This window comes from Pleurodeles waltl, chromosome 4_2 (genome assembly GCF_031143425.1).
Source record: "Pleurodeles waltl isolate 20211129_DDA chromosome 4_2, aPleWal1.hap1.20221129, whole genome shotgun sequence".
In the NCBI taxonomy this organism is placed as follows: domain Eukaryota; kingdom Metazoa; phylum Chordata; class Amphibia; order Caudata; family Salamandridae; genus Pleurodeles; species Pleurodeles waltl.
Window position 1 is genome coordinate 930,307,817 of NC_090443.1, and position 22,907 is coordinate 930,330,723.

The following is a 22,907-nucleotide window of genomic DNA, read 5'->3' on the forward strand; positions in this document are numbered from 1 at the left end:
ATGCAGTTTTTATTAGAATTAATGTGCTCTTGTATGCTGTTAATTCCGCTTGGAACTTGATTTTACTATCTTCATTGTAATCTTTATTCTATTGACGTTCCAGGCAGCGAAAATAGAATTTCATCTTTCTTAGTTCTGTTGATAATCAAGGGACTGGCTTGACATGGTTAGTTACTTGCTATTACCGGAGGAGCATGTAAAGCACTTGATTTCCTTAAAATCTGAGAAAAACCCTTTTCCTCTAAAGATACAATTTAACTCAGAGGGCCAAGGTTTTATGGAGTTGTCAGCATGTTTCAGTGTTACTAGTGTTTTTATAGTACCTTGTAGGGATGTTGCATTTATTAGCTACAACCAATACACAGAAGCTTGTTTAAATTAAATAAATTCACGTTAAGTGTCCAGATTAAGTCAAAAGAGTGTCATTTTCAGTGCTTTGGGCTAGTTAGGTGTTAATGAAGCTTCAAATAGCCCATAAATTCCACAAATTTATGATCTTTTGATCTGGCAGCTAATTCATTGGTAATTCAGTAATTGAAATCACTGATTATGAGCATTTGGAAGTAGTTACTTGACAATGAGGAAATAAATGATTTCCTAAAATTGGTGGGGGAATGCTGCCATGTACAAAGGGGGTGATAGGATACTTGACAAATTAGCAAGCTGTTAACCAAATCAGTTCTAATTAATAAGAGACTGACCTCATCAATGGGCCTATTTGCAACAAAGAAACTTGGAGGTGTCGATGAATAGTGACCATGAACTCCTTACCCTTTCTTTAAAATACGGAATTCATCAGGTACGGCCGCTAATACATCAGGTGGTGAAGCACCTGTGAACGTGCAGCCCGCCTACTTAAGTATCCCCCTTACTGCAGGCCTACTGGCAGGTACAGCGTCATCCTAAAGATGGCGCCAAAACAGGAAGTGAATTTCTAGGACAATCATCAGGTGAAAATTGAAAATTGTGGAGGTGCAAGTTTTGAAGTAAAAGAAAAACACAGAAACTAATATCTCAGTCTCGGGTTCCGTGCAATTATCCAAAAGGTATGATTGGTCCATGCATTGACCACTGTTAGAAATTGAGTCTTTGGTTGGCAGTCAGGTTACCCCCTGTTCAACCAATGACCCTTACTCTAGTCAGGGTAAGTCACACACAATCCAAATTATACTGTGCCCACCCTCTGGTAGCTTGGCACTGAGCAGTCAAGCTTAACTTAGAAGGCAATGTGTAAAGTATTTGTGCAATAAATCATGCAATAACACAGTGGAAACACCACAAAAAAGACACCACACAGATTTAGAAAAATACATGATTTTTATCTGATTAATTTAAGGTAAAAAACAAGCAAGATTGGATAATCTCAAGTTGAAAATATCACTTTTGATATCAAAGAGAATAGTTTTAAGTTCTTAAAAGCAACAATTGTCTCCTGCAAGCACAAAGTACCTGGTTTGTGTCACAATTACATGAACGGAGACGCAGAGGAGGAGATGCATGGAAAACAAAGGCGTGCATCAGATTTCCAGGCGCATGTAGACAATGAATCGATTCTTTTTTACGTGGCACGCAGGCTTGCATCCTCCTTGCGATACGGGGTATTTTGACACCCAGGGACAATGCAGAGAAATCCTGGGTGTGCAGGATGAAGTCACAGGGGCTGCATCGTTCCAGTGGGCAATGCGTCGGAGTTTCTCTCGCACGGCAGGCGCTGTGTCAATTCCTCACGCAGGAAGTTGGGCTGCGTCATTCTGGTTCGGCGATGCGTCGATCCAGTGGACTGTGCGTTGAAGTTCCGGTCGCAACACTGCCGCTGCGTTGATCTCCACTTGGGGAGCCAGGCTGCGTTGTTCCAGTTTGGCGATGCGAGGATTCTTTCCCCGCTAAGCAGGCTGTGTGTGGTTTCCGGCAGGATGTGCATCGATTTTTCACTGCACAAGGAGTTCTTTGCAGAGATAAAGTCTTTTTGGCCCTTAGACTTCAGGAAACGGGAGGCAAGCTCAATCCAAGCCCTTGGAGAGCACTTCTCAGCAGAGCCAGAGGCCAGCAAGGCAGCAGGGAAACAGCAAGGCAGCAGTCCTTCTCAGAAAAGCAGTCCAGGTGAGTCCTTTGGGCAGCCAGGCAGTTCCAACTGGCAGGTTGCAGGTCCTGGGCCAGGGTGTCTGTCCCTTGAAGTGTCCACAAGTGTCTAAATTGGTAGGGTCAGGGACCCAGCTTATATACCCAAACGTTCCTTTGAAGTGGGGAAGACTTCAAAGAGTGGTTTTGAAGTTCACAAGGTCCCCTTTCAGTACAACCCTGCCTGCCAGGGTCCCAGTAGGGGGTTTGGCACGCCATTGTGTGAGAGCAGGCCACTGTCCTTTGAAATGTAAGTGTCAGGCCCGCCACCCTTCCAGCCCAGGAAGACCCATTCAGTATGCAGATGTGGGCAGGTGTGACTGAACATCCTGTGTTTGTGGCTGTCTGGGTGAAATGCACAAGGGAGCTGTCAACCAGCCCAGCCCAGACATGGATTGTAAGACACAGAAGGATTTAAGTGCAGAGAAGTGCTCACTTTCTAAAAGTGGAATTTCTAAAAGAGTAATATAAAATCCAACCTCATCAGTAACCAGGATTTTGTATTACCATTCTGGCTATACTAAATATGACCTGTCTATCCCTTTCTGATCAGAATCTACCACTCAAACAGTATATGAGGATCTCCCTAGTGTTAGCCTATGAGAGGAGCAGGCCTCACAGCAGTGGAAACAAATGTATGAGTTTTCCACTACCAGGACATATAATACACCCAGGTATAGGTCCTGACTTTTACCTACACAGCACCCTGCCCTATAGGTTACCTAGGGCCTACCTTAGGGGTGACTTATACATAGAAAAAGGGGAGTTTTAAGGCATGGCAAGTACTTTTAAATGCAAAGTCGAAGTGGCAGTGAAACGGCACACCCAGGCCTTGCAATGGCAGGCCTGAGACATGGTTAAGGGGCTACTTATGTGAGTGGTCAAATAGTGCTGCGGTCCCATTAGTAGCATTTACTTTTCAGGCACTGGGCACATGCAGTGCACTTTACTAGGGACTTAAAAGTAAATTAAATATGCCAATTGGGTATGAGCCAATGTTACCATGTTTTAAGGGACAGAGCATATGCACTTTAGCACTGGTTAGCAGTGGTAAAGTGTGCAGAGCCCTAAAACCAGCAAAAACAGTGTCAAAAAGTGGAAGGAGGCAGGCAAAAAGTTGGGGGGTGACCACCCTAAGGCTGTCAGGTCTAACAACCACCTAACATGAAGTGGTGATCAACATGGAACACTGATAATCCTGGCCATCACAGACTCATTAATGAAGAGTATATCCTACCATTTGAGAACTAAGAATGGGCTCTAGGGGAAACAATCTATAAGTAAACCCATTTGACATGCTTTCTGGTGTTGTGTATTTAGTGGATAAAATTGCCAACCAGATTTTTGCATATGATTTTCATGACACCAGAAGTTGCCTTCTAAGTTAGTACTATATGGAAGTTGTGTTGTATGTTCATTTGGATGGTTGAATATTAGCAGATCAGTTAATGTTTTGATACTATAATCAACTGCCAATGAATCAAGAAACTGTGAACTTAATTTATACCTATGTTATAGAGGACTTCATGTGGCACAGGTGTGGTTTGAGATAGGAGATAGTAACCTGTTTGGAATTGATTTAGAACGTACTTGTGATTAATTATAATGATAGTGGTTCGAGGTCTGTTATTTAATTCTTAAAGTAGTTTACCTTCTGCCTCTGATTCCTGAGAAAGTGTTTAAGCCAGCCCAATCCCTGACCTCTATTGGAGATCTCATGTACACTTCCTATCAGGATGCCACGGTTAAAAGCATCAAATTTGTAAATGAATTAGGATGTGGACGTTGGTGACATTGTCCCCCATTCAAAGGTTTACAGCATCTTCATGGATTAGCTTCATAATCTTTGTCAAGGGTTGCAAAGTATGTATCTCTGCCCCCTTACAAAGCTTTGGGATTCTGGGCCTGATTTAGACTTTGGTAGATGGGTTACTCCATCACAAATGTGACGGATATCCCATTCTCCGTATCACGAGTCCATTATTTCCTACGAACATCGTAATACGGCGGATGGGATATCTGTCAAGTTTGTGATGGGGTAACCTGTCCGGCAAACTCAAAATCAGACCCTTTCTCAGTTGTCTTTTTTATGTTTACCCTTCTTGGTGAAACATGAAATAATTGGAATGTTAATGGCAGGAGTTTCCCCTAACATATTCAGGAGTATTGGTTGACGACTTACAGACATATTTCTATTCACCTTGCCCATTGGTTCCCTCACTCCCTGGCTCACAAAGGTCTTAAATATTTATAAAAGGATACCATTCTCTTATCAACGGTGCCTCAAGGTATTGGGATCAGAACAAGGAGAACCAAAAGCATTTATAATAACCTTCTTTTGAGAAACAAATATTGAAATCTAGAGGGTCTTGAGCCCATCAAAATTGCCATCATAATCATCTTAACCTTTAGCCACCATTTGGGTCTGATACAGCAAAATGAGGGACAGTAACTAATATAACCATATAGGACTCCAACACTTGGCAGAATTTAATGGCACCACATTGGCCAGAATACTAAAGCACAGCAAGATTATCATCTTTGATATTTTTAAGTATGAAGGGGAACTACATAAGACCTAGCCGCCACAGTTACATTTCATCTTTAGATTCAACATTTAAGGCAATTCAGGGGAAAGATGGATACCCCTTTTGGCTGCTCTCCAAAACATAACTCCTCACTAGCAACAGGCCATGCAAAAGGGCCAGGAGCACAATTAGAAATATACTTCACAAATTAGTTTCAATGGAGGTACAATTGCTTTTATTTATTGACTACATTGCTGCATTTATGGGGAATTAGATCATATTTTGCACTGCACATTTCACATTAGAATCTGAGTGATTCTGCCAACTCCCAAACATTTACTGCATATCCGCATCTGAAGAATATGGCACAGAGATCCCAGAACCTACTCTAGTTTTCAATGAACTCAACCTCAAACCAGACTTCACTGTCTATGGCAACCCGTTGACATACAATTAGGGCAAAAAACCTGCGTATTACCAAATATCCAGTTAATACAATAGCCAAGTCAGAATCTGCTTAACAATTGTGTTTAGCCGAACTGTTCACAGCCATCTTCATCATTTAAAATTGAAAAAAATATAAACATTCCCTTTTTAGGTCTGTCGCGCCAGATTATTGTTGTTTTTCAACATTCATGCAAAATATACATACGTACGGGGCTTTTGGCTAGCAGGCTCCATCTTCTGGTCTGTTTGATTGCCATTCACATTTTACTTCCACACATCCACAGGCTCCCTACAGTTTGAGAGACTGTACATAGTCCGTGAATTTTGCTCTCATCTGCCTAAAAATAGCTCATTACATTTCCATGGCAAACCTGGTTTAGTGTGTGGTTCTTATGTAATTATTTTTTATCACTCTTAAATACTGGCTATTTAACTGGATGACCAGTTAGATAGTGATTTATTTTCCTTTTCCTTTTTAGGTTTAGCCACCAACAGCTTTAGCTGTCTGTAACTAGAGCTCTTGTGCACAACATTGCAAAAATAAGTATAAAGAAGTCTATAGAGAGAATGGGGTTTGGATCAGCCCTCGCAAGCCACCAGCTTTTGGGTGTTTTTCATTTTTGGCCATAGAGTGTAGGGGCTGTCCATCAAAGCCATGGCATTTACATATAGTAGCCCTTTAATTAAACTGCAGATGCAACATTTTGTGCAGCTTTCCCCACTTCACTGCCTGTTATTTAATGTATTTATTTTGCTGGCACGATGACATTTCAAATGATATTTCATGACTTTGATGCTAGCTGTTTAGATGCCTAAGGCTATCTTAAAATAAAGCCAGAGTGCCATTCACCAGTCACCTTTAAGCGCTCATTTGCTTTGTTTGCTGTCATAATTACATGTTGGATTTACAGCTGTTTTGGTTCACAAAGTAAAGCTGTGCAAATACATATGTTTTCTTAATGAGTAACGTCATGCAGATCTTCTGTCAAATTCAAAAGTATCACATGTGCAATACTTTGCTGTGCTTTTCTTTTACGTTTATCACTTACAATGCAAACTTCAACTTCTGTCTTAATTTCTTAGCCCTCCCATTTGAGGGTATGGCATAACTCTGCTAATTGGTTCAGCAAAGGGGCCCTTTTAAAAACACTATTATTTTGATTAGTATCAAGGGAACATGTCTACAAGCACATAAACCACTGGTCTGTAAGAAACAAAGTGGTTTATTAAAACAGTACATTTGTGCTTCTCATTAAACCTTTCACTGCTAGGCCTTTTCCCCTCAGCCTACCCCCCCACACTGCGGAACCCATTTTTGGCTATTTGAAGTAGTTTACGCTTAGGCCCCAATAATTTCTGTCCACATAAGCTATCCACACCAAATTTGTGTTTTTTTCCCCAACATCGTGTGGATTCTAAAGCTGGCCTGGGTTTTTGGATTCCCCTGGAGGGGACTGAGAAATTAGTCAAAATACAGCTACATTTGTATTTCAGGGACAAAAGGGGAAAAAAGTGCTGCAGAAGAAAGTGTCCGTTTTTTCTCTGCAAATAGCATCAATGAAGGGTTTGCATTTCTGAAATCACTATTTTCCCAGCTTTCAGGAACAGGCAGACTTGAATCAGAGAAACACAAAACTCATGCCACTCAGCAGTGCCTTATCTGTGTCAATTTAAACACTGCCCCACATGTTCGGCTGGTCCTAGTGCCACCACTGGAACGGATCAAACGAAGGACAATGGGAACTCCTGCGTAGAGACTTCTATTGACCTCAGCTGGATCCATTCCTGTTGCTGGCACTAGGCCCAGCCACACAAGTGGAGCACAGTTTTTATCGCCATGGGTGGGGCAATGCTGGATTAGAGGAATTTTGTGGATTCCTGCAGATTCTGGAAGTTTCCACCACAAGAATGTAGGAGAAATGTGTGACTTTAGGCAAAGTTGGAATTTTGCAGGGCACTGTGGGTAAGAAAATGGTGTGGGGTGCCTTTGAAGCACACCTCCCTGGTCTTCCCCAGATGTCCACTTTTCACAAGTGACTGCCTCTTGTTGGTTTTTGCCAGGTAGCAGGTTAACCAAGCCTAACACGTGCAGCCACTCACCATTGCAAGTGGGAAACTATTGGGAGCTAGACAAGCTCTGCTGGCCCATATGTGAAATCAACTCCCAAAAGAGTCACATCTCTTTTTCCTTGCCTTTGGGATGAGATGCTTCAGTCAGCGGGGGCAGAAAGACTGTGCTCATTTTGGAGGGTGAGGGCATTGCCATGCCCATTCTGGGCAGCCCCTGCCCCTAATAGCCCCTGGCCCCTGAGACAGAAAGACTGTATCCATTTGTTTTTTAGGGTGGGTGCACTGCCATGCCCATACTGGGAAGCCCCCACCCCTACACTAATAATAACAAAATATTCCTTGGTGCCTAGTGGTCTTTCTTCCCCCACTGGGAGCAGATTATGGACTATTGCCCATTTTTCAGGGGATCGGGACATTGACAGGGCCATCATGGCCAGCCCCCACCTCCGCACTAATAATAAAAATTATTCCCTGGTGTACTACTGGGCTTTCTGCCTTTCCAGGGGGGCAGATAAGGGGCAATTGCCTAATCTTCCACCCATGGGGGTAGAAAGACTGTGACCATTTTGTTTTGTGGTGGGGGTATTGACAGGGCCATCATGGACAGCCTGCACCCCTATACTAATAATAAAAAATATTCCCTAGAGTGCTAGTGGGCTTTCTACCCCCTCACCCTCCAGGGAGGACAGATATGGGGCTATTGCCCCCATAGGGCATTGACAGGGCCACCATAGCCAGCCCCCACTCCTGGACTAATAATAACAAATATTCCCTGGTGTGCTAGTTGGCTTTCTGCCTCCCCAGGGGGGCAGATCGGGGGCAACGGCCCAGTCTGACGCCCATGGGGGGGTAGAAAGACTGTCCCCATTTTGTTTTGGAGTGGGAGCCTTGACAGGGCCATCATGGACAGCCCTATACAAATAATAAAAAATATTCCCTGGTGTGGGGGGCAAAAAGACTGAATGGTACCACAAAAATTAGGGGGAGCACAAGCCCTTTCACAAGAGGCCACTCCCCCTCCCAGGTGTCTAGTGGAGTGGATCCTCAAGCAGGGATCCACAAGGTGAGGGTACTATTGGAAGGGGGAGATTCTCCCCTTTCTAATGATACTTTTCCTGTATTGATCGCTGCTTGGGGAGCTGAGTTAACCCCATGAGCACCGATGCAGGGAAAGTGAAAAGAGCCAATTGGTTCATTTCACTTCTCTTTTCATTGAAATGACATCAGCGTGCCACGCGCGCTGATCGTCATTTCAACTAAAACAAAGAAACAGCATCTGGAGTTGCAGAAGCTCTCCCCCACCTCCCGAGAATGTTTCTTTGTAAAGAAATACCTCTGGGACCCACACCAGAGGGATTTCAAGTGCCATGTGCGCGGATGGCCAAGAGCCGTCTGATGCACATGAGCACTGCAGCGTCTTATGGCTCCCAGCTCTGCGACGCACCGAACTGGTTAGCAATGCTATAATGTGTAAACAAAAAGTTTTGAAAATAATTCAAGAGGGCAACTTTTATGTAACAGACAAAAAGGTTATGTCCTACCATTACCTACTTACGCCTAAACTGCTATGCTTAACAAACCATACCTATCAAATATAGCTAGCATACTTAACCTCCAAACTTACCATAGCTACCTACTATACCTAACTCACCATACTTATCTACTATACTTATCCTATCCTACCAAACCTATCTTCCATAGCTGTCCATCATACCTGACCTACCTATCTTTCCTACCTACCATAGTCTACTACAACTCGCCTATCATTTCTTTTATGTCTACAGGACCTAACCTAGTATATACAGCATACCAAACCTACCTACCTCCAAACCTATCTACCATGCTTACCTACCATACCAATCCTATCATATCTACTCAACTTAGCATACATAACCTATGACCTGCAACCATCCAAGTCTTAACTATTTCGACCACTGCAGCGCTTACAGTTCATGCAATCCCTGAGGTGGACGTTTTGAGAAAAAGGGATAAGTTATACCGGTGGAATCTCTAGCAAAGGAATAAGATACAGGCACCTGGGTTCTTTATATCTCCACAAAAATGATGAGCTCAAAACATTGACGCAAGACAGCTCCTGTTTGTCGGAAGAAAGTGCATTTGGCTCACACCTTGCAAATGAATGTTGCATAAAGCAAGATAACACAATGTAGGAAATAGGAAATAGTTTGAAAAATTCAAACCATGATACTATGTCAAAATAAATTCTGAAATAAGGAAGACATAATACCCAGTTTTCATCACCTAAAGCAGAAAAAAGATGAAGAACGACAAGCTATTAGTCATCTTTAAGAGTAGCATGCTCAGCAATTGGTTGACATAGAGTTACATCTTTGGAATATCCATTTTGAAATTGTGTTACTTTGCTGATTTACAGTAAAGAAGTAGTGTTATCATTGAACCTCTGTTATTGAAATAAAATAGAAATAGCAATGCGACAGAGCAATGGCATGGTAGTATAGCAGCACAGAAACACAATACACAGCCTTGACAAGGAGACCTGCCTGAGAAACATTTCTATACATCTCAGAGGGTAGCGATACAGACTTAACAGAAGCTGACCTTTTGGTAAAGAGCGTCCATCACAGAATGTAATAGGAGTGGCGAGCTGCCGGCTCACCATAGGAACCGGTGGATAGAGACGGAGGCTCTCTTTGATGCACATGGTGGTGTATGTCATCTGTGAAAGGTCATTCCTAGAAGTACAATAATATGCAATTGAGTTCCAGTCCTTCACGTCATGAACAACAGATTTACCACTATGAAATCTTAGTGAGCTAAGCACATGCCCCAAAGTATACAGTGCTGCTGACCACTTTCACCTGTAAAAGTTTATTCCTAGAAGTACAATAACATACAATTGAGTTCCAGCCCATCAAGGCATGAACAAAAGATTTAACACTGTGAAATCTTATTGTGCTCTGCACAGTCCCCAAAGAATACAGTGCTGCTGACCACCTGCAGATCTATTGGCAGGTGCAAACCATATTTACATGTGGCTGTCTCTGTATTGTGATATATAAGGGAAATGTCAGGTCAATACTATACTCCATTTGTGGACAATCTTGTCTAGTGAGCATAGCGAAAAGGCTAGAAGACTGCAGAAGCAACCAGAATCAGCTTGGGCTATTCCAGCTATACAGAACCAACCAGGGTAGTTGCTTACATACCCTGCAGACATTACTAGGAAATTGTCCAATTCTTCTGCACCATTTGACAAACACCATAAATTCACAATCGCATACAACATTATCAGAAGAGCTTAGGCATGAAACGGAAGGTACAATTACTCAACAGGAAACAAAGAAATCCACTGATGACATGGCCTCTGGAAAAGGATCGGAAGAAATGGTTACTTGACAGAATTTTGTAAAACGAACAAAGCTTAATTGTCTGCCCTTCTTGGCACCGTGCTGAACTCAATCGAGCATGATAAATGAGTCAGGTGCAGAATATGGAGCCAGGGTTGAAGAATTACAAACCTCTGCAGAAACAATCTAAGGATGTCATCTAACCGCTGCACCCCTCACCTTTCCTCCGCACTCTCTGTAATCCGATCTCACCCACTCTCCAGCTATTCATTTCACCCGCCCTCCGCTCTTCGTTCCCAGATCTCGTCCGCTCATTCATCAGTAGCCAGATCTCATTCACGGTCTGCAGCCTTAATGCGCATGATGGAACTTGAGCCGGCGCCTTCGAAGGCTGTGGTGGTTGCAGGCTGCTTGTTGGCCTCGCAAAATGCGGGAGTTGCATCAATTTAAATACTCTCTATTTGCAGCCTTCGCAGCTCTCCAGTGATTTTGTGATGAATATTAGAGTCGGCTCTATAATTTGCCGAAGGGCCGAAGCGGGTTTATCTGACTGGGGCAGTTAGGGGCGTTTGTGTTCCCTCGTGGAAGGAGAGAGGTGTCTGACCAGGATGCTGCACTGTCTCTCTGGGTGCACAAATCCGTACATCAAACGCTGCGCTTTGTACAGTGCATTCACAGAACTGTGTGCACTACACTATTCGAGCACTACGTGATGCTTTGTGTGTTTCGTGGCCACTGCACAGTGTGACCCTATGTATAGTGCGCACTGCTTGTGGGATCGTTTGTATAGTGCGCGCATTGCGCAGTACCATGACTGAGCAATGTATTCTTGTGTATAAAGGGCCTCTGCACGAGACAATCATTTATTAGGATTCACTGGACCACTGCTCGCCTTCAGATAGATAGGGGCAAGGGTGGGGGAGGAGACAAAATCACGTAGAGATCAAAACACCCCAACGTGGCCTACGCACCCCTGAGAAGCCCATAGTGGGAAATACACCCCGCCATGGCTGGAAATGAAAACCCAAAACTTAGATTGGAAATAGAATTTTTCCCAAAAAATGTATCGCTTTAACAGAAAAGACTGACATTTGCGAGGTCAACCATACTACAGTAAATAGGGCCATTAGAAATGGACAACGCACTATTCCGTAAGGGGGAGTACTCAAAAATTAATCTTTGAAACGTCTATAATTGACCCTCTACTTGTTTAACCCAAAATGGGACTCATTTGCCGTATTCAAGTGAAATGCTCTACACTGATTTCAGGTTCACTTCACAGATCCAGCCGCTCCCCCTCCTTCCCACATGCAACTTCTGGATTTTCGCCTGCATGCGCTCGCCATTCCTACGCTGCCTCTGGGCTGCAAAAGCCACAGACATTGTGCCAGGTTCCTGAATCGCGCCCAGATGCATTATCAAAGCCTTGTGACCAGCACCAACCCTGCTCTCGATTAATAGCACGCCAGCACTGGCCATAGGCCATATCATACCTGCGGGTTGTGGGCGGCATACTTGCTGCATTTCACGTTGTCACTACTACACGCCACATGCACAATCACAAAACCAAGCACGTAGAAGAACTGTGAGTCCTTTGCCATGCCTTAACAGGCATATGATGTTTTTTTACCAATAGTGAACTTTGCTTTTTCAAAGTGATAGAGTCCAACTAGCTACCCGTCATAGAAGAAGTACAAAGATGAAACCTCACAGAAGACTATTAAGTAAATAGGGCAGCCATCTCGAAATGTGAAATCAATCATTCAAGAAAATAGTGCTGAACTGCTGATGATTAATTCCGCCAGTGGAGCGGCGGAATTTATTAGTATTTCCGTGTTACAAGAGTAATGCGGAATTGCAAAATTCCTCCAATTCCACCCACCCACCCCTACTTTTGGTTTACTGTGTGGTATAGGACGGCATCTTCATTGCCCTTGACAGGCTGGGCTCTGACCCACTTTTATAGAAAATTCAGACTGCACAGATGTACTGTGATGGATTCCTCTCAGATCCTTCCTCCAGAAGGCAAGGTACTAGACAAGGTTGCCTGTTTCCCCAGTACTGTTTCTTCTGGTGCTAGCATCTGTTGCAGCAGTGACATACCAGTCTGGTTATCAGATAAACTGGACCACAAGTAAGGTGCTGACAGTGAATTAAACCACCAATAGGATGGCATTTGGCATTTTCCCCTTTTAATGGGATGCTCAAAAATTTAGATACCTGAGTATACTGGAATCAGCCTCCATGTGACTACTACTTGACACATCTCAAATGCCATGTCCAACATCTGGAGGAGGTTGTTCTCAAATTCCCTGGTAGTGGCAATGATGTGCATTCTAAGAAACTGAAAGACCCCAAACGTACCCACACATGGCTGAAAATGAACATTTAATATATTTTCTTAATCACCAAATATCCACCAGAAAATATGGACTCACTTCTTGTCACCATCTACTGGGATATTCAAGACTTCAAGATAATACTGACAAAAGACCCTGTTTAAGCTGCAATAACATATATATGTTTACTAAGTTCCCTTATCCTCATATGTATATACTCATCCATGGTGTACCCTATCTTAGATGCCACAGTTAAGACTTTAAGGGATTTGGACCAGAAAAATTCATAAACAGTTCAAAGATCTGTCCAGTAAAATTGCTTACCCCTGTCCCCACCCAATACCTTTGTCCACATCAGCCACTCACAGACTCCCTTTTCACAAATTATTTCTCAGCAGTTGGTAAAAGGGAACAATGATTGCCACACAGTTAGGAATTCAGCATGAAATTGTGCTCAGAGAAACTAGGTTCACTCAGTTATGACCCATTCTGTAGAGGTTACCTTGTAATAGCATTATTTGTGTGTGGGGATACCAGCCAGTCACCTTATTTCTGGCCATGCTATATCTGCAGACATAAATATACATTACTTTTGATTGGGACTAACAATTTACAGAAAATTATGGTATGGTACTAGAATAGCGTTGACAGATATTGTTTAACCTAAATATCGTGGCCCAATAATAATTTTTAAAAATATCACTTATTAGAGTAAATAGTAGAAAATCTGTTCCAAATGGGAGGCTATTTTATTAAATAATATTTTGGACACAATATTTATGTCAGACAATATTTCTCTGTAGAAAGTTTTTACACACAATCCAAAACAACATAGAGTCCATCTCAAGTACAGCCATGCCCTAGGGACATATAAACAAAGTGGTAAAAAATAGAGAAAGGGGGAGAAGAGCTCATTATGAATTGTAGAAGGAAGATTTTTCATACCATTCAATTGTGTCCCTGTCTCCCAGGATCTCTTTAATCTCCTCGCGACACTTTTCTTGGTGTTCAGGATGCTCGGCCATGCAGTAGAGGGTCCATGGTATTGCGCAACCTGTTGTGTCATGGCCTTCAAACATGAAGGTGTCTACCTCAGCACGCAGGTCGGCATCAGATAATCCTTCACCATTTTCATCCTAGAGAGTGGTAAAACTGTTGTGAGCAGTTATTCCTGACTGAAACCTTATCACAGTATGTTTTACCAGAAAATCATTGCTTGAAATGGACATGGATCATCACAGGGAAACACACCACCCTTATTCCTCACAGTGCAAATGTAAGTTCTTTTTACAACATGTAATTGAAGCGCAATTTACTCTTTCCAAATTGTCTTAGGCTATGAAAATAATTTTCTAATCTGAGTTAAGTGAAGCCTGTGTTAGAAATAACCCCAGAGTTCATGCCAGGGTGTATAAAGGGAGTTTTTCTAGATAGGTTGTGTTGGACTTGGCCCTTCCTGCAGGGCCCAATTGTTTTGTCTTCATCCCTCCTATTTTTGCCAAAATTGTTTTTGTTGGCCCTAGGACTCTGTGCACTTTATCACTGCTATCCAGTGCTAAAGTGCTTGAGCTCACTCCCTAAAACATGGTAAAATTAGTTTATACGTAATTGGCATATTTAATTTATTTTTAAGTACCTAGTAAACTGTTATACCATATATCGATGGCCTGTGAATAAAATGCAAGCATTGGGGCTGCAGCCCTTTTTGAGCCACCCACTGAAGTAGCCCATTACATTATGTCTCAGGTCTTTCAGTGCAGCCTTCAGGCAGTTTTAAACTATCAAATTAACTTGGCAGAATAACCCCCTTGCCAAGCCTTAAACTCCCCTTTTATTGCATTTACATCACCCCTAAGGTAAGCCCCAGGTAACCCTTTGGGCAGGATGCATTGTAATTAAAAAGGTTGGGTATGTACATTTAGGTTTTATATGCACTGGTAGTGAAAACCTCACAAATTCTGTGAGGTCTACCTCTCCTATAAAATAACATTGGGTTGCCTTATTACATTTAATAACTGCTAATGTTTGATTATTAATGGGTAGAGATTTGATGTTTGGTGTCCGTGAAGTTGTAATTTAACATCCTCTTTAATGATTAAGTGGGGTTTTGAAAATTCTACTTTTAGAAAGTTGGCATTTTCATGCCCTAACCACTTGGTGTCTGCAGCTTGTTCCTAGGTCACATGACAGGGTGCAGATGGCAGTTGGACATTGTTGATTTTCCCCAGATAGTCACGCAGTAGAGGGTTAGATGTATCTGGATGGGTCACCACTGTCAGGATGGTGGGGTGGAGTTGGTTACAGCCCCATTTGCAACTCATCAAGCTGTGCTTTGTCGTCACACAAAGGACTTACCACTACTGCATTATTAATGCAGCCAGCCTGGAGTCAGGACAGGGGAGGCAATAAACTTCAAGCACTTCAAACTGAATTCTCTAGAAATGTATCCTACTTCAAAGAAGGCACCAAGTATACAAATAGGACCCACTTTTTAATTCACTTGACCTGCGGAACGACTCTCAGAACACTGCCTGCTGAGGTTGCCTACTGTGTACTTCAGAGTACTGCTTTGCTGCAGCTGGAAGGACTGCTGTGTTGCCTCAAGCCTGCCTTGAACCCTCAGAGGTCTGCCATGCTGCTTGGGTCCTGTTCCATCTCCATGAACCCAGGACTACCAGAGTGACTCCTAGGGCTAGTTCGCTGGCCTCCTGATCAGAGCCTCAAGAGCAGAAGAGGCTTCAACTGTCTTGATCCCACACCTGGACCCAGCCTGAGTGAGTCCTAACTGCCCAAGTGGTGCTCATCCAAAGGGGAATCAGAACTCGTGGAATTCTCATCTGCTAACGCCTTCAGCTTCATCCCACTGGAGATATTTGACTTCCAAAAAAAGAGACTAAGGCACATATTTATCAAGATTTTGTGTCTCCCCTGACCCACGCAAGGAGACACAAGGGTGACGCATATCCTAAAATGAGATCTACCAAGCCACGCAATGCCACCTTGCATGGCACTGTGTGGATTGATAAATCTAGATTAATGCAAGGCTGCGCGAATCGCTGCCTATTGTTACTCTGCAGCAGGGAGGCGTGTAATGGATGGAGCTTGGTGTTGCCACGCATCCACCCATGCATTCTAACACATACACTTATTTACCAACACTGGTAGACTTGGGAATGCATCAAAATTGTACGCCTCTCCAGTAGAGTAGCAACGAGGAGAAATATCTTTATTTCTCCTCATTGTTCCTCTTTCTAAGTGTGCTGCATTGTGCAGCACAATCTGTTTGAGGAAAATGCCTTTGAATATTGTTTTTGTGCAGGAAGATACCCCTTCCAGCAGAAAAACAACCCTGCCTAAAAGGTAGACACGCCTGCGTTTGCAGTAGGTGGCATGTAATGTTAATTACAGTGCATTCATGCCCTCTCCCTTTCACCCAGTGCAGCAAGGTGGCTTGCTATGTTGCATAAAATATTGAATAATATGGGCTTATGTCCGAATGCAGAAATCTTCACCATACTCCCATCCAGCAGCTTCCTGATGACATCCTCTCCTCCTTGCCACACTCAGCTTTAATTCTACTTTTTGCTGGAATTTCTTCTAAATCCAAAGGTAAACATAGACCTGGCCCAATCCTCTTTTTGTATCCAACTTGCACTCCATCACGGTCGGCCTCATTTTCCGACTTTGACCAGGTCTAGCATGACTTGATATCCATGGTTGGCACTTTCATCATTTAGGTGCTGTTTTTTACCTTAAACTTTACAAATTCATAACTATAGATCTACTGATTGTTTTCTTGTTGTTTTGGTGTCATGTAAATAATTAAAATGTACTCAATGTTTCTAAATTGATGTGGGATTTTTCTTGGTCTGTGTTTGGACTTTATTACTGGTTGTGTACTTCATAAGAATGCTTTGTGTCATGCTAATAAAGAGTTAAGCACAGGTTAATTGAGTGACCTTAGCGTACATCCTGACAAGAATTGTGGCTGTTGCTTGAGCAGGGTTAACACCCAGCTCAACCAACAACTCAATTTCTCACAGATAGATACTGAGAATGACTTTGCAAGAGAAATCATGTTTAGTGTGTGGCTGGGAGACAGTTTTAAAGGTATCATGAAGCATCACTGGGAATAACCTGGAAGCAGGAAGATGCTGCTTGCAAGCCCTATAGACTGCTTTGCCTAATAAAAAATAAGACTATCTTCCGTTCTTGTTTGTTTTAGTTGATTGGTTTTGAAGCTAATATCAATCACTGTTTATTAACACACAGTAGGCTTGAGTTTTAGGGAACGTAAAATCATATAATGGCCATTATTAGTGGTTAAATATCATGATATCATTTACATGAAATAAGGGTAGCATGGATCATTCCACTGCCCCTATGATGCTGGTGAAATGACAACACACATACATCCCCTAGTGAAATTGAACTTCTCACTTCAGCTCGAAGAATGTAGTGACCCCTGTAGAAAGAGATCAACTTGGGAGTTGGGGGGGGGGCTGAAAGAAGTGCTTAAAACGGGCAGGAAGTGTCAGCTACTGAGAACCTGCACTTCTTTAATTTAATTTGAATGGTAGAGTACCAGCACTTCTCTGCAGGCATTCAGTATATGTTTATTGGGAGAGTACAAGAATATTTCAGCAGCTAACATCTACCAGGCCACCCATATTTCCACATCTAGCAACGTCTGTAAGAGGGCCTCTTAAATCAACTCACTTTAAAGCACTGGCATTTTCTTCTTGATTAATGAGAAGTGATTGATAAGCATTGTGTTTATATGTTATACACTAAAGTTTACTTCGAAATATTCCAAAAAGCATGTGCAACACAAAGCCAACATTGCAAGCCATGGAAACCACCCTTCAATAAATGAAATGGAGTTTTGCAGTCTGAAGACCAACTGCAAGTTGTCACGGGGGTGCTCATTCAGAATCCGGTGGAAGCAGTGGGACGGTAAAACCACCCAGGGCTAACACTGCTACCGCATTGTCATTGTATTACCACGGGTGGTTTCACTGCCTGATCATCCCTCTAGATTATAAATTCCACCGATAAAAATGGGAAACACGGTGCTGTTTTAGAAACTACAAGCATTACCTTCCTCTGACTTGCTGTCCCCGCACAAACTCCACCAGACGACATCTGGAGGGACCTGCACCCACTTCAGAATGTGAAACTGGGGGCAAACATAATTTTCCACTGACACCTCCCGGGGGGGGGGGGGGTTCTGAATGAGCCCACGAGTATGTACTCATAAAAGCCGCTCTAGGTTTCTGACTTCAACCAGAATATAAACAGATTAGTGAGTGCTGCGTCACTGTGTCTCCTTCACTTCGCATCTGCCATGGAACTGAGAATTGCTTCTGGTTCTACAAATCACCAGTGCAGTGTGCCCAGGGAGCTATGGAGCAGTTCTTATACTTCTCTGGCTCCACCGGTATAGAACACGCTACTCACCAATTCTCACACAACCTGCCCACAGACCATTCTGTTAGTGTACTCCACCAAGTGCCTGCCCTGCACTTATAAAGCCACTTGAAGCCTGTGCCTTTTGCGACAATTGAACTGGCTTCAATCAGTGAAGTGAATTCACAATAACTTAATGAATGCCTTAATTGCGGTGACAACCATTGCTTGTTTCTGGGCCCTTTAGGTCCTATTGGAATCTTAAGCAAACAATTTGACTTGAGAAAGATACAAACTGGTCATCAACTGCGACAGTAACAATATAAAGTACCGTAAGAAATGACACGTCCGATGCGGATCTAACTGGAGAAGCCCTGGAGACTGTAACGCACGGGTTTATTCTTGTTTAACAACTGGTAAAAATCATGTACATCCTATAAAGATATAGGGAGGTTGTTCCACCTAAAACCCCTCAAATAAACAGCAAACCATCCCTCAAATACTCACTTTGGCACACAGAAGGATATCCAGAAAATCCAAGTGCCTCTTCTGCTGAATCTTTTCCAGCTCCTTCTCATTCTTAAGCAATTCTTTTCTCTGCTTAATTACTGTATCTGTATCAATAATTAAGAAATATTTTCAGTCCGCTAATTATATTCAGTTAATAATGGCAAGTAATAGCAAGCCCAGGAAACATTTACGAGGACCGCTTTATGTGAACACAACCACTTACTGACACTCATGTGAGGTGTTTAGCTGTCCAGGTGATACAAAAAGAGTAGAGTTAGAGGAGGTTCATGATGATCATATGTCAACCACTACTTTACATACACAAGCCTCCTTAACAAGTTAACGTCATAGACCTAAAAGGTACAACAATGTCCACGAAATCAGCCCTCTGATTGACTTAAAACCACTGGCCATGTGGTTGCAGCTTACAAGTTAAATACCCATCTGCCCCTTCTACATCTGTCTGCAGATCCACTCACTCCCCCGTGTAATGCCAGGAGGCCTCTACGTTCTTATCGCATTCCTAAAGTATAACAGCGTAGAGGCCAATTCAGTCCCCTCCCCAAACTGATGTGGACTTTTACATATGTGGACATTTCTCGGTTTCTATCAACTTTTTAAAAGTTGCCTTTCCAGAGCCTAACGTGGGTCACCAGGAGAATATCATGGCGACGTTTGTTGTTGGGCTAATAATAACGCTGGGTCATAAAACCTACATTTCAATTATTTTCAGGTTCTAACAGCTAGGCTTAGTAGGCAGCTGATAGGGTAGCACACATTTGCTTTCCCAGTGAGCTGCAAAATTAACTTAGTGATCTGCAACCAATAATGTGGTATTGATGGCTATGTCCATAGCATATGTAAAATGCAACATCATCTACATTGCACCATAGGCAACTATTAGTTGCAGCCAGGAAAGTTTGATGGAAACACCCTGGAGTTAGGCATGTGCAGTGCAAAATCATTTTGAATCTATCGTTTCTTGACAATCTCAGATAAATCATCCCCCTTTTCTTCCTCTCAGATTTCAGCAAAGTTTCCAGTGTGACTTTGCCATGTCCAATATACTGTGTACTTCTGGGACATTATCATTTTGCCACTACGTAGGTTTCGAAGGATAGTTAGCACTTTGTGTGTCTTTGGTCCCTATTGTTACAACCTTAGGTCTTCATTAAGAGCTTAGTTGGTGACGTATAGACCAAAAACTACCCCATTGGGATGAAAATTGGATTTTATAAGCACGCAAGTGGGTGCAGTGGCTACCCTTCCAATTGAGCTCCCACTGTTTCAGTACCTGGGTCTACCCATTTTATTAAGTTGATCATTTGAGCAACCTCTTCAAAATCTGATATACATCACTTCAGTAGATCGGGGGCATACACCGCTTCAGTGTTAGTGTGGCATAGGGATGCAACTCCAGCAAAATGTAATTGTGAAGAAATGCATTGCTGTAAGAATCTGAGTAGCCCTGAGGACTAATATAAAGATACATACCAAGCGCCATCATTATTAAAGAAAATACTTTACAGCATATGCCTAAACTGCACTCCTAACTTACTGAAAGGCCTTCAGTGTCCTAATACTAGAAGCTCATTGTACACAGTCCTCAAAGGGAAATATCTCTAGTGAATCCTCTGGACTCTTCTTGATTTATAAGGAGATGGAAGGGGTAGAATTTGTAGCCCAAACTACCTCATGTGGTCAGTGGTCACAAAGTAATCTCTCTCTCTGCATCACATCCATTCAAGCCCTCTTTCCAAAAACACACCACTGAAGGGGTTAGTGAAGTTGAGATTTTTGTGAAATCTCTGAATTTATTTCAACAATATGGCAAAATTATACCTACTAAACAAAACTAACTTGGCTTGTAGTAGACTGGTTCAAAGAAAACATGTCTCATGGGCGAAATTTTAATGTTCCCATGAAACCATTTTTGCTCAATCCAGTCTCTTGAAGTAAAAAGTTATGAGAAATTGTGCAGTCCAAAAATAACAAAATATTTCACAAAAAAAGACTCAAAGCTGTCAAAAGTTTGCCCATAAACACCCCTACCCATGCATTTTTTGTCAAAGCAGAGCAAATAATGTCCCGCGCTATGCCTAACTTTTTTTCTTCCCTCCCATATCCTTGCAATCCCTCCACTGCCACCCAGCACCTGCCCACCAGTACACATTTCTAACCTGCTCAGAGGACACTCAGAGCTCAAGCTGTACACTGTAACCCTCGCCCTAAATAAACATGCTGCCCATTCAAAGGACATTCCTCTGTGACTGACTGACGGGCGATGTGACTGGTGATGTGGTAATGGTCTTTATTAGTGCTACAGAAGTTTCCTTTGTGGTTGAGTTGGCTGCTAGTGCTTCAGTCTCCCCCACATTTTCAAAACATATGGGGGGAACTGAAAGCAGGCTGAGAGTCTACCATTACACCACAACCGCCTAAATGCAGACAACCTGTGGGGCACACATAGTTACTGTTTGTCTTTGATATAAACACTACCTCAAATGGTCCTTTTCTCAATATGTTGCAGGCAAAGCCTGCCAATACACCCCTGTACTTGAACCATAGATCAGTGTTATCTAAGTGAATTGAAACTCAGACCCTGGTCATACTATTAGCTATCAATATTATTCAGAACTCTTTGGAGATAAAAACTGAAGCAGTGGCAACTTTGTCAGAGAGGAACAATGGAAACTGACAGAATGCCTCAGGCAGAGCAAATCCTCCAGAGCCTGCAGCCTCTAGTGCTCGACCTGCAGCAACAGACATGCAACCTCTCTGACTGCATAAGGTTTCTAGAAAGAAAGGAAAAAGACTTGGAGAGGTGATCAAGGAGGGGTAACTTAAGGATGGTGGGACTACCTGAGGGAGTGGAAGGCAAAGATAAGAAGGAATTCCTGGGTAGAGAGAACGCACCAATCCCCTTCAAAGCCATGCCATGACCTACAGTGTTGAAAGTTCTACAATATAAAGATGGGGACACTGTCCTCCAGGGTGCCAGGATAGCAGGTCACAAAAGAGTAGAAGACAAAAGAGTACTACATTTTCTTGATTATAAATTAGCTGGGGGTAAACTGAATTGCATGAGATGAGCATCATACATGTCTTAATATTCCAAGACAGTCTCAAAATAATGACTGAACAGAAAACCTTATTTTTCCCAATTCATGTGCAGCCTGAGATAGGACTGAGCAGCATGGTCAGATAGGGTACCACAAGAGAAATGGAATAAGTGCTGAAAAAACAGGAATCCGTGCTCCCTAATTAGGGCACACGTTCCTCTGCTTCCACGCAGCAGCAAGCCAAGGAATCCAATCATACAACACTTTCTACAACAGCAGTCTTCAAACTTAGATCTCCCAAAATTTCAATTAGCACAACTGAACCAAACAGCAATTGAGAATCCTGGGATTCTCAGAAGACTCGGATGCTGGTGATCTTCCAAAACTCACTCCTCACACAGCACATGACTATTTGTGGTTACTGTCATAAATGTCATTAGAAATTAGGTGAAATGGAGGGGGGGTAAATTTTACGGATAAGTGCAACACTTGATTTTTTGAGTCAATCAATCAATCACAGACATTTATAAAGCGCGCTACTTACCCGTTAGGGTTCCAAGGCGCTGGGGGGAGGGGGGGAGGAGACTGCTACTGCTCAAAGAGCCAGGTCTTGAGGAGTCTCCTGAAGGCGGGTAGGTCCTGAGTCTGTCGGGGGTAGGTAGGGAGCGTGTTCCAGGTCTTGGCGGCGAGGTAGTTGAAGGATCTGCCGCCGGAGGTGGTTCGTTGGATGCGGGGGACCGTGGCGAGGGCGAGGCTCGCGGATCGCAGTTGGCGGGTCGGTGTGTAGAAGTTGAGTCTGTCGTTGAGGTAGGAGGGGCCGGCGTTGTGGAGTGCTTTGTATGCGTGGGTGAGGAGCTTGAAGGTGACCCTTTTGTCGACGGGAAGCCAGTGGAGCTCTTTGAGGTGAGGGGTGATGTGGCTGTGGCGGGGGGCGTTGGTGATGAGTCAGGCTGAGGCATTTTGGATGCATTGGAGTCGTTGGAGGTGTTTTGCTGGGATTCCTGCATAGAGTGCGTTGCTGTAGTCCAGTCTGCTGCTGACGAGGGCGTGGGTCACTGTCTTCCTGGTGTCGGTCGGGATCCACTTGTAGATCCT

General features: G+C 43.1%; 1 protein-coding gene across 1 annotated transcript in view; it reads right to left on the minus strand.

The window, feature by feature from the left end:
• Positions 1-22,907, minus strand: part of LOC138293484 (cytochrome P450 4B1-like) — a 186,209-nt gene that overhangs the window by 53,498 nt on the left and 109,804 nt on the right. The window contains exons 7-9 of the mRNA XM_069232723.1: positions 18,748-18,854; positions 13,777-13,967; positions 9,744-9,877 (exon numbers count right to left, since the gene is read on the minus strand). Coding sequence (XP_069088824.1) covers positions 9,744-9,877; positions 13,777-13,967; positions 18,748-18,854 — 432 coding nt within the window. The remainder of the gene's footprint in view (positions 1-9,743; positions 9,878-13,776; positions 13,968-18,747; positions 18,855-22,907) is intronic.